Raw genomic sequence first — 17,383 nt, 5'->3', positions numbered from 1 at the left:
ATATCAACAAAATGTGTTTGACACATTTTGACTAAATAAATTAAGGCAATGAACTGGAAAAAAATTTGATTTTGCTGCTGGACATTCAGCTCCAGATGTTCAAACTGTGCTTTTCAGCTCTCCTTTTGGCCTCCTTTGAAGCAAAACAACTAATTCTTTCTTGAAACAGGAAGCTGTTTATTCTGAAAAGGTTATTCACTCCACATTCCACTCTACAGCAGCTGTATGGATCAGGAGGCAACAGAGTTTGCCCCCATAGCAACTGCTCCAATGATACTCAGCAAGCCTTATCAAGCTCACATACCCTAACAAAGCCACATGATATGCAGCAGGGCATCGATCACAAACCATCATCCCATTAAAGATATTTCAGCAATGTCTTGGGGCCATAATGGAAGACCTAGTGGAGGTCCTTCCATAATGGAGATCCTTCCTATTATTGAACACTGCCTGGGCCTGTGAGGGCTTTTCCTCAAACACAATCACCTATGTTCTAGACTATGGTCAAGCAGCTCAGTGTTGTGGGTTATTGAATGCTAGTTTCAGTTTGTAAAAAAAAAAAATCGAAGTTCTCTCAAGTGAGAGCAAATGATGCAAACCAAAGAACTGATGTACATTGGCATTTAGGTAGAAGGCCAGGTTCCACTTCAGAGACACTAAAAACACATGCTTGGCTTCGATTTTGACAAAAACAGCTTTCTAAAGTGAAGAGGAAGAACTATTCAGTCCACATAGACTCACTTATATCCATACTGCCACTTAAATACATGCCCAAGTCCACTCTCATGACCAGACCTACTACCCACACTGTTAACAAACCAGCTCAATGCTATGAGCAGCCTTAAACCAAACTGTGAGCCTCACAGGAGCCAGACAGCCTGAGCATTCAAAAGTGCACAGAGGTCCCAGGTTTCTCATTTGTTATTTACTCTGAGCAAATAAAAAAAGGAATGGTAAGCATACTTGGTCTTTATGTTAAAATAGACATTCCAGAAGACCTAGCATCCTGGGCAGGAAATACTTCAGACCTACTATGGGAAGGAACTGTGAGACAATTTTGCCTGATTTTGGGTCTGTATAGGCTTATGAATGTTACACACTCAAGTTGTAGATGGGCTCATCAAAAGCCAAAAATCTTTAATCCAGTTTGCAAGCCAATGTGTTACCCTTGACTTTGGACACCTTTATTACTTTCTTCAAGGTATCGTGCTTCCGTTTTGCAGAAAGTTTGTTTACTGGTGCTCTCAAATTAACATCAATCTTGAACTTAATAATATGGTACTTTAGTACAGTGATGCTTTTTATTTAGTCTTACAAAAATATGAGAAAGTGGAGATAATGTAAGATATGACACCATTGTCCTATATGTCTCGTCAGTAAACCTAATTTTCTCTCTTCTTTTCTTCATCAATGTACCATAATCAGAAAGCATTTCCAATAATTAACAGTTAATTAAAATATTGAGGAAGTCCACTGATTCCCATGCACATAAAAATAAAGCGCAACAATTTGAGAATGTCGTATTTGTTAAAAACCAGTTTACCTGATCTCCCCATTCATTGATAAATGGCATATTGATATCATCAATAAAAACAGTCATTTTTCTGCCTCCAGGAGGTCCATAAGTACTTCCAATGCGTTTGTCCACATAACTCTCTATTGTCCTCTAAAAATTAAAAAAAAAGTTCTTGTTTTGTATCTAAAGCAACAATATTTAAAATGTATTGTTAAAAAATGTGTTACTTATTGTTTTCTGCTACAGCACTTATCCAGTGATTTCCTCTTTTTGTTAGTAGTTTCATCTCTGATTCATCATTAAGGAACCCTATTCTTCTGTTTATCACATTCATTCCTATGCAATTCCCTGGCCTTAGGACTATGTCCTGCAACCCACCTCTGGCTACCAGAGAAGTTTTTTAAAAGTTTTCAAACTTGGAAATTATTATTTCATTATTAGCATTGAAGCCAATTATTATCATGAAGTCACCAAAGAGCAAGCATATCTTCTGAGGTACTACAGGACTGTAGCAGAGACAAGACACAAAAAGATCCTTTCACAGACTCGTTGTACCAGAGGCGAGGAAGTCTGGGTTTTGTCTTCAAGAAAGTAATGTTCTAGGGACCCATAATACACTAAGCAGAGCACACTGAGACAGAGATACTGACTGTTCAATTGAACTTGCATGCATGAAAGGATGCCTGCCTTATTCCCTCTCACAGTTTGATATAAACCATGGCCAGAGATCTTATGCATAACAGAAAAGCTCAGCAGATATTCTGCGAGTTTGGAATTTAAAAAAATAGATGTTTAAGCCATTAATTTTCACCATTTTCTTAATAACATTTACATTAGCTTCTTAAAAAAGATGCTTGATTTTGGGATGGAGTTTGTAAGACCTGCTCCATGAGCAGACTTTTCAATTGAGAAATATTCAAATATTATTACTTTATCCTACTGGTGGATTATCACCATGAATTCATTGCTTTGAAGAGGTAATGAAGCTAATTCAACTTACAGGATCATACCCTAGCAAATTAGTAGTATTGAATCATAGCACAGTGGTATAAATCATCCTTTCAATCACTTAAAAAAACTATCTGTAGTATTTGTTTCTATTTATATGGATTTTTAGCAGTTATATTGGGAAAGGGAGATCTCTACAAAGTTGCGATGCTAGAGGACCTTAAAGATTGGATTTCTGATGCTGTAGTCACTCCAGAGCTGAGGAAAAATAAGAGGATAAGTTTAAATCTGCTTTTTATTTAACAAAAATAAAAATTGTAGTTATAAACTAAAGAATCAGGAAAGCACTGAAGAAATATAACCAAAAATTTTCATTAATCTAAAATGAAAAGTCTTCAGCAAAAAATGGATTCTTAGAATTCCATAATGAAAAAGCACACAGCAATCATGAATATATGTATCTCTATGTGAGTGACTATATTTTATTCTGATCTGCAAAAATTGTTTTTTATGGAATTTTCTGAAGTGTTTAAGTGACTTAGAGGAAAAAGATCCTTTAGACTTTATTTCTAATTCACTGCTTTTAGTATCAGAAATAAATGCACTTTAAATACTTAGCAAGGAAATGATATGCAAGAATTGCTTAAAATCTGTATTTTTACCTGAAACATAAATGGTTCTGTGGCAGATGAAAAGTTTAAACATTTTGACAAATGCTCTTCCGGGTCATATTTCTTCACATATGCCTTAATCATGACTGTCTTTGCAGTCCCCTGTTCTCCTGTGAGCAAAACCGCCTGTAACAGATATTTAAATCACATATTTATATCAAAACTTATAATTAAATACACCTAACAGACCTATTTTGGAGAATGGGATACTTTCTGTGTCTACTTTTGAATGATGTATTATTCTGGTATGTTTTTCCTGTGTCTCCATATGCCGTGTCCCAGTATGTATTTTTCATCCCACCCAGATTCTCCAAGACAAATTATTTAGAGTCAAAAGAGAAAGGACGAAGTGAGAATGTACTAGAGGTTTTTCTTCCAGTTGCCTAACCTCTTCCACTTTCTAACATGTTCATTGCAGCAGTCTCTTGTAGCGGATGACCCTAAGAAGGCTTTCTTTATCATGGAAAGTAGTCTCTGACATCTAATTTTAATACAAAATTTCTATTATTTGCTTATGCTATAGGTATCCTTTGTGACACGCTTGTATAAGAAGGATAGTTCCTTCTTCCCAGTACTGTCCTTAAAGCAACAACACAGTATAGATTAGATTTAGTTATAACCCCTCTCAAGCATATTACTAAAAGAGATACTCTAACGGTCTGTAGAGACATGATGTAATGATAATTACAACTAAGAATAACAGATACTGAACTGTGTACAGAAGTCTTAACTGACCCAGAAATATCTATGGCTTTGTGATAAATGTTAGTAAAGGTAGGAAACAATTAGATGGAAAAGACTGTTGCTTTCCACCTCTGGAAATGAAGTCCTTTTTGAAGCTCCTCTTATATTTCTGTATATTGTCTAAAATACCTGATCCAATCTTTTTCTCTAAGCTGAATGTGTGAGGAGATTCATAAAATTGATTGCAGTGACTATTGTACTGCTCATGGCCCCTCTTAGACAGGCCAGTGAAACTGGTAAGAGAGGAAGCAATTTACCAGTGAAACTCTGAAATGTGTTTTACATTCCATGCACAAAAGGAACTGAGAACTACTCCTACTTAATAGCAACAAAGGAAAATCTGTTTTCAAAGTCAGCAATTATTCTTCAACTTTCCTCAAGAGAACACCATCCTTCCTTTAAGGAACATTGGTTCCTATCCACACCTTCTCTTCTCCTAAACTGGAATTTTAAGTCTGTTACGCAAGTTCCCCAGCCTAATTATGCTGACATAAACTGACTTTGCAAGGCCTTCTGGATCCTTAAAGAGTCCATGTGTCCTCTGACAGCAGTATGTTTTTCAGAATTGGAACCAAACTTGACCTGTGCTTTTTGTCCTGAATTTCATCGACTGCCTGTCATGGACATGCTTGATTCTTTCTCTAAACATCCATGGAGGAATATGAAACCAAAGCATTTTTTTCAGAATACTTTTAACAACAAGATAATTGCTCTTGCATAGGGCCTTTAAATCACCTTGTAGTCAGGACATCAAGCTTTGACAAAGCAGATTTTGGCCAAGGATGTTCACAGAACAGTCAGGAAATCTTAGAATTTTTCCCAAAATTTGTTTCTCCTTACTGATTGTTTTATTATTGGAAACAAACTTCCTTTTGATGAGAATATAATTATTCTGTCTCCTTATCACTGCAGTATTTACAACAGCAGCATTTGATGCTTCTAATATGGCACTTTTGGCTCTTACAACTCATACTATCTTAATGTATGCCTCACTATATTTCTATTTCTCAAAGCCTTTTTACTCCTCTCCGATGGTTTATTCAAATTAAAGGTGCAGAAAATTCTTGTTTCAAGATATTTTGATAGCAAGTATTTTATTTCTGCTTTCTCTTAGTATTGCCTATTAAAATATATAAAACTATATAACTTATTTTCTGGTTAATCTGTACACTAAGTGTCATTTCCCTGGAGAAAAAAAAAAGCAATAAATGTGTTGAGAAAGAAGAAAGTCTTTCCTGGTTTCCTTCTTATCCTGGTAAAATCTGAATCTAAATCAGAAAGTTGCTGAACCAAAGGATTAATACTTCTTTCATTTCTCTTAAACCTTTTATAATAGAAATCTCCTGTTTTATCTCATGAAAGTGAGCTAGATAAGAACCCTACTCTTTTTTCAGACATGTAAGAATCCTCCACGTTTTTTTCTAGCTCAGATTTTCATCCTACTTATGTTTTTGACAGATGGTATTATCTTCATTATTATATCACTCCATGAAAAGAATTTAATCAGTTTGCAACAGGGAGTATGTATTTATTTATGATTGTGAGCACTGAAGTTGATAATGCAGAGTTGAAATGCTCAAGTACTCCTGACTGACTTGCTCCTGCTTTAAATTAATGCTCTCCAACAGATAGCCACAATGATACCACATGGTATCATTCTTCACCCTGTTTTTGAACATCTGAGTGATCAATTAACCATGGTAACACAGATGATAGTAATAAACTCGCAGAACCAACAAGTGAAGTCAGATCTGTAAAACACCACTTTGGTTTCATCTAGTACATGTAATTTAGCTGGAGCTGGAAAGAAAGTTCATGCTGCTGTGATCTGATCCAGGGAAGAGGGGGGAGAAGATATTTCTCTATCACAGTTCAATACGTGATTAAATCAAACCTTACCAAATAAAAAATGCTTGAAAACAAAGCAAGCTGACTGCTTCCATGGAGGGGAATATTCTGCTCAACAGGGAAGCACAGACAAGTCCTATTGCACACTGAATGCTGTAACTTTTCAAGTGAGGAGAGGAAGATTTAAACCATATACCACAGAAACACTGAATTGTGGAAAATGCCAGGTTTCAGAGAGTCTTTTTGGAAGATTTCAGTGCTTGTTATTTCTATAGCAATGATGGCCAAAAGAATGTACCTGGAAATATAATCAATATCTCCCAAGGCATTAATGTACAAAGATTAATAATTTGTTTCCAAATACAAAGATTTTGCATGTTTTCATAATTAGTGTTAGATACATCAAAGGCACAGCCACATTATGACCTCTGGAACAGTTTCATCAAACCCAATCAACAGGTTTTCTGTCCAAATCCCAGAGTTTTACAGAAAAAAACAGGTTCTAGCACTGGCTCATGCACTTACGGTATTTCTAATATTGGCTCCAGCTACTAAGAAGGGTGTACATTTACTTACATTTCACAAGCTGACACAGATTTCCATAGGAAGTTGCTAGGGTTATTAAGAGCATTGTGCTACAGTAAAATATGTATTTTTCAGATCTTCCTCTGTTTGAAAATAGGCCTATATATGTTTTAATAACTATTGTTTAATGTGGCCTGAGCCAAAAGCCATGATACCAGGTTGGTCCTATGGGTTAAAGCTGTATGAGGAGTGTTCTCTCCTTTTCTATAGCTGTGACTACTGCTATTAACTACAGCTTTCCTAATGAGAGAAAAAAAAAAAAAGAGTAAAGGCTAGGAATTTCAGATTTTTAGTGAACTGCCTTGTGAAATTTATTTTACTTTTTTCCCTATTCAAGCACAAATCAGAAAAATTAATATGGTGTAAAATTAAAAACAAGGTTTTATGTCTTTTTCTGAGAAAAATGATAGGTTGTTGGAGTTAAACTTTTATGACAAAAAATTATTTTATAAAAAGGATATTTTAAACATTTTGCCCATGCACAGAAATAAGTATAGAGGATTCACGTTAAGAAAATAAAAATAGAGCAATATGCAAATAATGATGCTCCTGGCAAGCAGTGACTAGAGACAGAGAATATGAAGAATGATTGCATCTCCCAGTTACGTTATAAGTAGGTTTCTATTTATTTCATATAGTAGGCGTATACTTAAATAAGTAATCCTGTACTTACTTTCTGTTGTTTTGCAATTGTGTTTATCAAAAACTGAGTTCTGGCATTGTCAACATTTGGAACCAGAATAGATGCGTAGTCTGGGACATTATCTGTTGGATAAACATACTCCTGAACTCTTTTATTCCAGTGCTCCCAGTCACCTGTAATGACAAAAAAAGAGGAAAACATCTCACAATATTTTGATCATGTTCAACATTTTGTTAGTGCAAAAAAAAAAAAATCCTAGATGCATGGGTGAAGTACTACAAAGTGTAAAAAGGGATAAACTTTCTCAAATCTAGGTAAAATGCATCTAACAAAAGACATACTTAGTCATGATCTCTAATTAGTCTACAATTCTACTAAATACAAACATATTTCTTAAATTTATATATAGCTATCTAAATAAAAAACCCAAAAGAATGTTTACCTAGAAACTCATTCTCACACTGCTGGTGAAAAATTATAGAACATGAGAATATGGATTGTGTATGTGTACACTAAATCAACATTGCTGGCAAAAAAAAATCTGAATTTGGATACAAGAGAAATAAATGTATTCATGTGAGAATATACTCTAAAAGAACAGTAAGTTCTTTGTGAAATTGGTTGTGTATGTGTTATTTAAACTATAAAGTCCTTGAGGAAAATATCACACTATTCAAAATATCAATATTCATAATATTCAAAATATCACACTATTCTTACCATTTATAAACTGTAAGATTTATTACTGATTATCAGACATGGATAAATAATTATTATTAAGTGGAATTAAAATCAGATTATATTTTTTAATATATAAAAAATACTAGCTGTGAGGAAATTAAGTATAAAATTAATATTAATTTAGACTAAACCAGCCTAAGCATAAATTAACTAAAAACTGTAGGCTGGTTAAGCTAATAGAAATCTGTAAGAATGAAATTAAAAACAAAAGAAATAAGAAAACGTTACCAATGAGCACTCTATCCCTTGTTTCTGACTTCTCCCCTCCACAGAGGCACTGCATACAGAAGCTGTGTTACTACTATACTGTCATCAAAAATCTCTGCTCATATGACTGTATAATAAGGACTAAAGGAGTAATTGTAAATTTCAAAGAAGCTATACTCAGTTTTAAAATGCCAGTATAAAAAAGAAAGTGCTTTTTCTTACCGTAATCAGTAACGTAAAACTCATACATCGTTTGACTGGTGCCAGCGGAGATTTCTGGTAAGTCTAATTTGTTATCATGAGCTCTAATGAAGGCTTCAAGTTTATCTCTACTGTCCAGCTCCAGAAGGGCACCTAAACTCCACATCATTGCAAAGCAGAACAATTTATGCAGATGAAATATAGTTGATAAACCACCTTCTTCCTTCGATGGAATCAAACCCTCCAGAAGACTAATAGACTGAAAATATTTTAAAATATTATGCATTAGTATTACATAATCACTTTTTATTTTTAAACATATATGCACATGCATTATTTATATGTATTCAAACTTTAAATCATCATTTGAAAACCAATACAGGTTACCAAAGAATAACATAAAATTCAGAACTACAAACCCCAGAAAACAGGTTAGATATCTATATAAAACTGGGTAAATTTTTCAAAATTACTTAAGTAATTTGATTATCAACTATCCTTTTAAATTATACCTATATAATAAATGTCATTTAAGAGCTGGGGCAACAGAACTGCTTTTTAAGGGATTTTATAATATCTGGTGGGATATTCAGAACTCCAAAAGTAGGTGGGGCCTAGCCATTTCTTTCCATCTTTAAGCATGGAAGAATTTTCAGTGTCTAATGTATTTATCTTAATTATGGTCAATTAATGCATCTATCACATTAACTTCTATTTTCTGTTTAAAAAAATAGATTAAAATATCCTATTTTATGATTGCTTCACTCTTCTAAGGAACTAGATTCCAGATTCCAGAAATCTAGTAACTTGCTACCTACAATTCTGTGATGTCACTCATGAAGCCAGACGTTTGACTGGCTTAGATAACATCACTCATATTCCTTTTCTATACAAGGCAGTGTCAAACACATTGTTTCAAAATATGTCTTTTTAACAGTGAAGCAGATTGTCAATCAACTCTTGGAATTAGTATTCTTTACGCTGTCTTGGATCTCATACTTGAAGTGGGAAGTAATGCAGTGCTATATAGTTTTAATGCAGCCTAAAAAACCTAAATAGTTAGAATACTTTTGATTACTTTATCATTTAGTTTAAAAAATGATTAATCAGTATTAATTACACTTCATAATGTTAAAATAATGTCACTTCTTTTCTTTGGAAGACAATCGATCTATCTAATTATTTCCAGGACTGGCTGTGTCCCAGTTTATCTGAACAAAATTTTTTTGTTCCCTCAAATACAAGCTCGAGTACAAAATTTCCCATGATGCTCTGTGTCTTAGCAATATTCTGTAACAAGTTTTTGGAGAAAGAAAACAGGAAAAAAATAAACTGACTTATAAAAACACACAAATGGTTGCAACAAATCAGTTGAAAACTTCAGCTTGCCCAGCATCTCATCTGCAATAGTGACCAAAAGTGGACACTTAGAGAAGAGTAAAAACAAAGAAAAAATTCTCTTGGCTTGTGGTGCTACTGGAGGGTAGGGGGTGGTACTTTCTGCTGGTACGCTCTTCAGCTTGGGGCTTTCTGAACCAAATACACTTTTTCTGGGTTTAGTAATCTTCTATGGGTTTTTCTGCCCTGAAAATATCAAGACTGGTCTTGAACCTACATAAACTTTTATCACCTATAACACCCTTTGGCAAGATATTCTGTAGGTCTGCTATTCATGGCATCGAACAGTTTGTTTTTTCCCTGTGTGAACCCCTTCGTGCTTATCTTCACTGAATTTCATTTGCCATTTTATTACCTATTTATTCAGTCTCATAAAGTCTGCCTACAGTTCTTCATGGTTAGCTGTTTTGTCCTTACTACCCTGAATAATTTAGTATCATCAGTAAACTTCTTCACCTAAAACTTTTCCAAATTGTTTATGAAGATTTTGAGCAGCATTGGTCCCAGCAAAGGTACCTCAGGATCAGTGGTAACCTCTGTCCTTCCTAAGAACTGATACTCCAATCACACATTTCCTATCTTCTAATCAGTTATTTATCTAGAAATGAATCTCCTATCTTCTGCTATGACTGCTTAGCTTCCATGTAAATCCCTGGTAAAGAACTTTGTCAAACAGCTTTGTTCCTTCATGGAGACCATATCAATCAGACCTCCTTTAGCTACAAGTTTATTGACTTTTCCAGTAGGCTTGAAAGGCAGGATAACCCTAGTCAAAAACTGTGTTGAATCTCCTAAAATAAATTATATTTGTCCACCTAATGAGATGGGCCAGAGGATGGTAAACAGCTAAAAGAAAAACTTATAAGTAAAAACAGCAGGAAAAAAATCATCCAGGAGCAATACTATAATATATACAGTTAGAAAGTCAGTGGAAATTACAAGGAGGAAAGCAAAGGTGAGACCACTTTTTGTATAAAACCATTATGAAGCTGTTGTAGATGAAAAAACAGCTTAAATTGTGAATGCTAATAAATGGCAGATAACATGGTACATGTGCATGTGTGCGTGAACATCCAAAACTGAACTTTAGAACTCAAGTACAAGTCTGCTGTCTGCTAGATGCAACTGGTTTGAGATGGTTGTAAATTTTGAAAACACCTGACCTAAACAAAAGCAGCACGTCCTGAATCCCACAATTAATAAAGAGATGTAAGACAGAACCATCAGTCAGGAGGCTGATAAGGTACAGTGCTTCTGCACATAGACCATTTATGGCAAAACAGGGATCTCTAAGGTTCTGGAAAGGAGAGGTGGTGCGGAAAACAAGGGTCCCCAAAAGAAGGTGCCCAGAAAGAAGGAGGTCAAGATCCTGGTTGGAGGTAAGATCCTGGAAATGGGGGAAGATCCTGGAGATCAGAGAGATGCATGTAGACAAATGCTGGATGATGCCAAGAAAACTTGTCAAGTAATGCCCACTCCTGGTAGCTGCAAGCGGCTGCACAGCACAGAAACCAACATGACCAACTTTTTGCCCTACCTTCCCGCAGCAAGAATGAAATCCTTGCTGGGAAGAGAAATCAAGACTAAGTGAATGTAACACTGCAGGGGAGAAGCAAGTGAGGAAGTGAATCTGTGAAATTATGAAGTAGGGTAAAAGCTCTGATCTCATTGGTTCTTAAGTAAACCCCAGCATGGAGATCCACTAAGGGTTATTTACTCTGTTGCACCTGTGACAGAAACTTACTAGAGATTTTCATTCACAGGAAGAAACATTCAATACAGGTTAAATCAGGGAAATGTTTCCCTGACCAAGCAGTATGAGTAGAACACTGACTTGCTCACACTTCCTAACAAGCCCTAATCAAAAATAATGTAGAAACTTCTAGTCCCAGGAAAAGTCTTCCATGAAGACAACATCAATTCAGTCAGAGGTTTCACAGATAACAAACAAATGTAGAAGAAAAAAATATTCTCTCTCTCTAAAAATTTTGTGCATAGCACATCCATCTTGTTTGTCATCATAAATTGGCAAGTTACATAGTTTCTGCTGTGGACTTCAATTCTATAGATATCCTAATTCCATTTGATACTGCGCAGTTAATCTTTGCAGCATTTACTGTGGCTATTAATTTGCAGCAAAATACTTCAAACTGTTGAAAATCTGAAGCTAAATCCCTAATGAACAGTAAAGAGATACTGGGTGCAAATTGACTAGTTTACTATTAAATTGAAGTGTTATCCAAAATATTATCTTGCCTACCCTCTTACTCAAAGGCACTACTGAATTTGTTATGAGAGTGTCAATATAAAACTGGGATTACATGGACAAATGGAAAGTCTGGAGACTTAGAATCTGCAGATGACAACAGACTCATAAACAAATCAGCTGAAGACATATAGTATAGGACTGACAGTCTTGCAAAATCTGCCAAACACATAATTTTATTATTAATAAATCACTGATAAATTTTGGACTCCACTCAAGGTAGAATTCCAGTTGATAAGAAGGAACAGGCAAAAATTACTACATTGACCTTGGAAGAGCAGACTGACAGAATCACAGCTATTACATCTGGAGACAAAAAGATAATTAGAATTATTCTTCATTCTCTCTGCTGACACTACCAGTAGGGTTAGACTGACCCTTACCACAATTTGTTTGGTATTAAAAGAACTGGAGTGAGGCCACTAGCTTACTAAACATATGCTTCTGAAAACTTACTGAAGCCTGCAAATCCCAATCAACAGAAGACTAGCCTACATATGAAGCGATAAAAAGAAGTAGAGTTTTCTTCTGCACATCTCTAACAGTTCCTCTTATATTGCTTAAGAAACAAATATTGAGTTTGAGGTTTTCTTTGTTAGGAAATAATATTTTCAAATTAAATTTTATTGCTATCAAATGTTCTCTTTGCTATTTCTGCACGCTTACTATAGTCAGTCAATTCACACAGACTTAGCACAGTATCTGTTTTACCTGCATAATGTAGTTACATTCCAGAAGCTCCATTTTTGGATTAAGGTTTAGCTTCATATATGTATATGCTGGTTCAAAGATTCTATCATACAAACTTTGTAAAACTTCAGCTTCTTGAGAAGAACGTTTTTTCAGCCATGCCTGAAAAACACCCACAATATTTTTCTGTATAAAATGTATAATAAGGTAAAGTTAGGAGTAGCCAGAAATAATAATCTTACTTGCAATATTGGTCTCCAGCTGAGTGCAGAAGAACTGATGTAGACCATACCCATTCGAGAAACTGTTGCTGGAGAGGCATTCTCAATGTTGTGGACCTCAAATAACAGTTTACATGTAGGAGACATAGGAATTCGATCTCCATTTGCTAGAGTGAGGGTCTTGTTATCATCCAAAACTGAATTTAGATTCTCAATCCAGATTGCATCTACAGGACCATCTAAAATCAGAAACACATTTTCCCCTGGAAAAATAATCAAAAGAGATATAGTTCATATCACCATGCTGAAAGAGCAAGAAAATCAGTTTACAAAAGATGGTTTAGAACTTAAATAATGTATAAAAATGTATTTTATTTATTGTAATTTCTGCCATCTCCATGGATGCTCATTACTGTATAAATTGCATACTTAGTTAAGGAACTATTTTTGAAACAATTAGTAGCAAATGGGGGCACAAGTATATCCTTATAATGTTGAACATCTGTGGTGAGATTATTTTGGCTGGCTGTCAGAGATACCACGCCACTCTCACTCCCCCTCCTCAACAGGAAAGAGGGAGAAAATAATGTGAAAATGATTCTGGGTTGAGGTAAAGACAGGGAGATCACTTACCAACTACTGTCACGGGCAGAACAGACTCGACTTGGGGAAAATTAATTTATTGCCAATTAACATAGACTTGGATGATGAGAAACAAAGACAACTAAACATATTTCCAACACCCCCTTTTCTTTCTCCAGACTCAACTTCTTCCTTCCCAACATTATCTAACTCTTCCTCTTTCCTCCCCGCCACTCCCTGGCCTGAGCAGCACAGGAGGGATGGGGAATTTAGCATTTTGTTGCTAAAATAAGGGTTCTTTGGGCAACCAAAAAAAAGGCGTTGAATATTCACAGATCCCGTTTAAGTTAATGAAAACTAACATCACGCATCAATTCTGAAAATCTAATTGTTTTTCTTTTATTTTGAAACATAAATATAGATGAAAATGCCTAAACTTTGGCAATCAAATTTTAAAATTCTGGCTTTGTTTTGAATATAGAAAAATTCCAATAGAGAAAATATAGAAAATTCAACTTTCTTTTAAAAAGAACAACCTTCTAGGAAGGTTCCCTAGAAGAATTCCCTTTCTTTAACATAAATATTTTTATTTTTTCAGATACAAGTGAATTACTGTGAAAAGGAATTTCATTATTCCAATCCTAAAATACTGAGATATAAACATGGGTAATCAATGTATGAAAAACCACAGAAAAAAACCATTATTTTAAAGCTAGTGCAATTAGTACAAGTAAATCTAAATTATAATTTATGAGCTTCCAAATAACACATCTGCACTGTAGAACTGAAGGTAAGGAAACAAACAATTTTTTAATGTAGATATACTACTGAAATAATAAATTTTTAAACTATTGCCCTTTCTTGAGAAGTGAACTGTAACCTCATTTATGTTCTCCATAGGGAGAGGGAACTTCACCACATTTTCAAATTCAAGACGCTTTTTTCAACATATCATTCAAGAGGTATTTTTATGATTCCACACACAAAGCATTTACATACCCTTTTTAGCTTTCAGTGTTTTCCTCCACAGTGTAGAAAAGATTCCATCTGTCCAATCATTAGTTGCAGCATCTAGTTTTCCAAACATTTGAGGAGCAGTAATAGCTTTGGGGTTCATACGCATTTCTCTATGAGGCTGGCCACATTCTGTCAGTGCTCTCATTAATATAGTGATGACCATTGTTTTTCCAGATCCACTAGGTCCAAGTGTCATCAATCCATGACGTACTAGAGAAGTTTCATACAACTATTAAAAAAATCAGAATACTTTAAGAAATATATGCTTTTGGAAGATTTTTGCTTGCATTTAATACGTTTGATAGTCAGTGACTATAACTGTATTAGACATACAAATTATATGCTCAGAATTGAAATCAGCATGGGTTTGCTGATTTTTAGTGTTTTGTGGAATAGTACATACCTTCACATACTAATCTTCTAAGCACTAAGCAAGTTTACTATAAAACAGTTTATAGAACTAAATCTTGCCTAAACTTTTCAAAGCAACTGAAAATAATTTTACCAGATTTTAAAAAGCTTTTTCTATATTATTCAAAAGGAAAAATGAATAGTAGCAAAACATTAATGCAACAGAAGAATGACTAATCACTACAGTGCTAAAATACCCGAGTATATGAAATAAACATAGGGACCGCACTTCCTACAGGATTGCGGATGGGGTTAGGTTCAGGACAATTCTTTATTGAATTTTCTATTTTTCTTTTAATATTAGCTTTAGGTTTGCTATGGAAGTGGCAGGATCTGCCTAGACAAGTATCTCCTTTTGGAGCAACTGAAAGGAACAAAAATGTGATAGTCCTCGTGGATGACAGAACCTTGTAAGGAGAAGCATATATAGCTGCTTCCTTTGCAAGCTGAATAAAGGCTTGTATCAGTCCAGGAGGAAGATCTACAGGCACCACAAATCTAAACTAAGATCAAGTCCACCGTGAACTTGAAAATGTCAAACTTCTTATTCCCAGTGGAAGATGGAATTTGTTAGGGCACAAGCAATCTTCCTATGACCAGTTTGACAACCAGAAATACTAAGCCGTGAATAAAACGGTGAACGTGACTTTAAGCAGGATGGTTAAAAGTGTTTTCTCCCATGCAAAAATTCTGCTGATCATCAGTGTGAAGCTGTGTGAAGGACAATATAGATCCAGCCTGCAGAATGTGGAGCAAAACCTTCTGTAAATTAGGTGGAGCCTGAGCAGAGCCATAAATACACCTCTGGTTTGATGACAGAGACATGATATTTTAGTTGCTGTGAAGTAATATAAGGCAGAACGTTGCACTTTGTAGAATACTGTAATGCATTGTATCTTTTGCTCTTATTCAACAAATCACATGGCAGTTTTGTTTTTTAAGCTAGACAAGTTTGGAAATTTTCAGAAATCTGGTAATAAGCACAAAGGTCAGAGTGCTTTTCTTGGTTTACATCTAGTTTCTTTTAAGACACTTAGTTCATAAGAGCCAATGATGTAGTTTCTAATTTAAGACTGTACAGCCAATGAACAAGCCTAGCACTTCAAGGCCTGTAGTTTCAGAAAGTCTCTATTCTGAGGTTGTATTTCAAGAAGATGCAAACATATTTCCACAGGGTAAAAAGTTCTTAAGTGTCAGTTGTTGTAGTTATACTCTCATCTTGGCAATCAGCACAATTACAAATAAATGCTTCTAGAGCAAAATAGTTTTCAGCCATTAGAAATGGTAAAGGTTATTAGTCTTAACCATTAACAGAGTCTAACAATTATCCAAAATGTAGGGATAAGTAAAATATGAAAATTAGAACACAGGATAATTCTTCTCTGGCTGACAAATTTTACAAAGCAAAATTCAATTTCATCAATTAATGGAATTAAAAAAAAAATAATAAATTTCATTAATTAAGGCTACAAGCTCAAGCTTAATGAGTAATATAGCCAATAAAGTAAAGCTGATCACTGTTCAAAGCATGGTATTACAAGAAAAAGCGTTCACACCTTGTTGCCTGCATGCAGAAAAAACAAAGAATCAGAGAACACAGGAAACCAACAAAGTCATAATGTTTAAAAACATCATTATAATCAATAATTAAAGTGTGTTCTCAAAAAAGAGTAGAACAAAAAGACAAAAGAGCAACAATGCTCTAGTTACCTTTCTAGCTTGTCAATTTATAATTGATTAGTGATTGTCTACGTATTTATTTCTTGAGTTGTTACTCTGATGCATTTGTTAAGTTTGCTCTTTAAAGAAGGATGTGTATAGAGAAGTGTGTTGGCATAAACACCATCAGAACATGAGTTAACTGTCTTTAATAATAAATTCAAAGTTAGTTTCAAACACGATTGCATGTCAGAAATACAACTGTCAGCCATTTAAATGTTATGTTGGAGTACAGGTCCAAAAAGCCATTTAAGCACCTTTTTTCATATTCATTAATCAACAACACATCATAAAGATTATCCCACACTGGACACAAATTACCATAATCCAAAATTACAGTTTAATCATTAAATCATTAGTTTACTAAACGTAATGTCTTACAAATATTCTGAAGTCAAAATAATTTCTTGCAACACCTTAACAATTTTCTCTCTTTTGCTTTTCAGCCGGACACTCCAGATCAAAAGAGATTGCAACACAAGGTAAACATACTACACTCCTGGCAAGGTGCCAGTGCATGGTGTCTATTTCTCTATTCCTCAAGTGCCAAGAACCAAGTGTTTTGTCAAAACTAAGCAACTTTTTGCTTTATGTAAACAACATTGTTTGCAACAACTTTTTGCTACACAGTCTCTCATTCAGATTCTATGTCTTTTCTTACTCATTTTTACATACATACCTCATATTTTTCTTTGCCCTTATAAAGGTCTTTTAGCTCTCTCCTCATCCTTAGCAGGAGTTGTGCCCTGGCTATGTTTCTTCTCACTCTTTATTTACTGCTTTAGCCTTCAAATGCCTCCCAATCCTTCTTATGCCCTACTGTCCCTACTCTAGTCTACAAAACTCATGTTCAGAGACTCATTAGGTACCTTGCTGCTTCATTCAGATAACTTGGATGCACTACCATTATCTGGGAAAGGCTGCGTTAACAGCATGCTTTAAGGTTGGTTTTTTTTTCTTCTGGATAATTTGAAG

At 34.8% G+C, this 17,383-nt stretch overlaps 1 protein-coding gene across 1 annotated transcript in view; it reads right to left on the bottom strand.

Annotated features, from left to right (window-relative positions):
* DNAH8 (dynein, axonemal, heavy chain 8) overlaps window positions 1-17,383 on the bottom strand; it is a 146,215-nt gene that overhangs the window by 59,336 nt on the left and 69,496 nt on the right. Inside the window, 7 exon segments of the mRNA XM_009331077.1 lie at window positions 1,544-1,666; window positions 3,127-3,261; window positions 6,986-7,128; window positions 8,126-8,363; window positions 12,480-12,620; window positions 12,701-12,942; window positions 14,261-14,507. Of these exon segments, the coding sequence (XP_009329352.1) occupies window positions 1,544-1,666; window positions 3,127-3,261; window positions 6,986-7,128; window positions 8,126-8,363; window positions 12,480-12,620; window positions 12,701-12,942; window positions 14,261-14,507 (1,269 nt within the window).

Source organism: Pygoscelis adeliae, unplaced genomic scaffold (genome assembly GCF_000699105.1).
Source record: "Pygoscelis adeliae isolate BGI_AS28 unplaced genomic scaffold, ASM69910v1 Scaffold218, whole genome shotgun sequence".
NCBI classification, from domain to species: domain Eukaryota; kingdom Metazoa; phylum Chordata; class Aves; order Sphenisciformes; family Spheniscidae; genus Pygoscelis; species Pygoscelis adeliae.
Note: the sequence above shows the minus strand (reverse complement) of the source record. Positions and strands in the feature narration are given on the sequence as shown.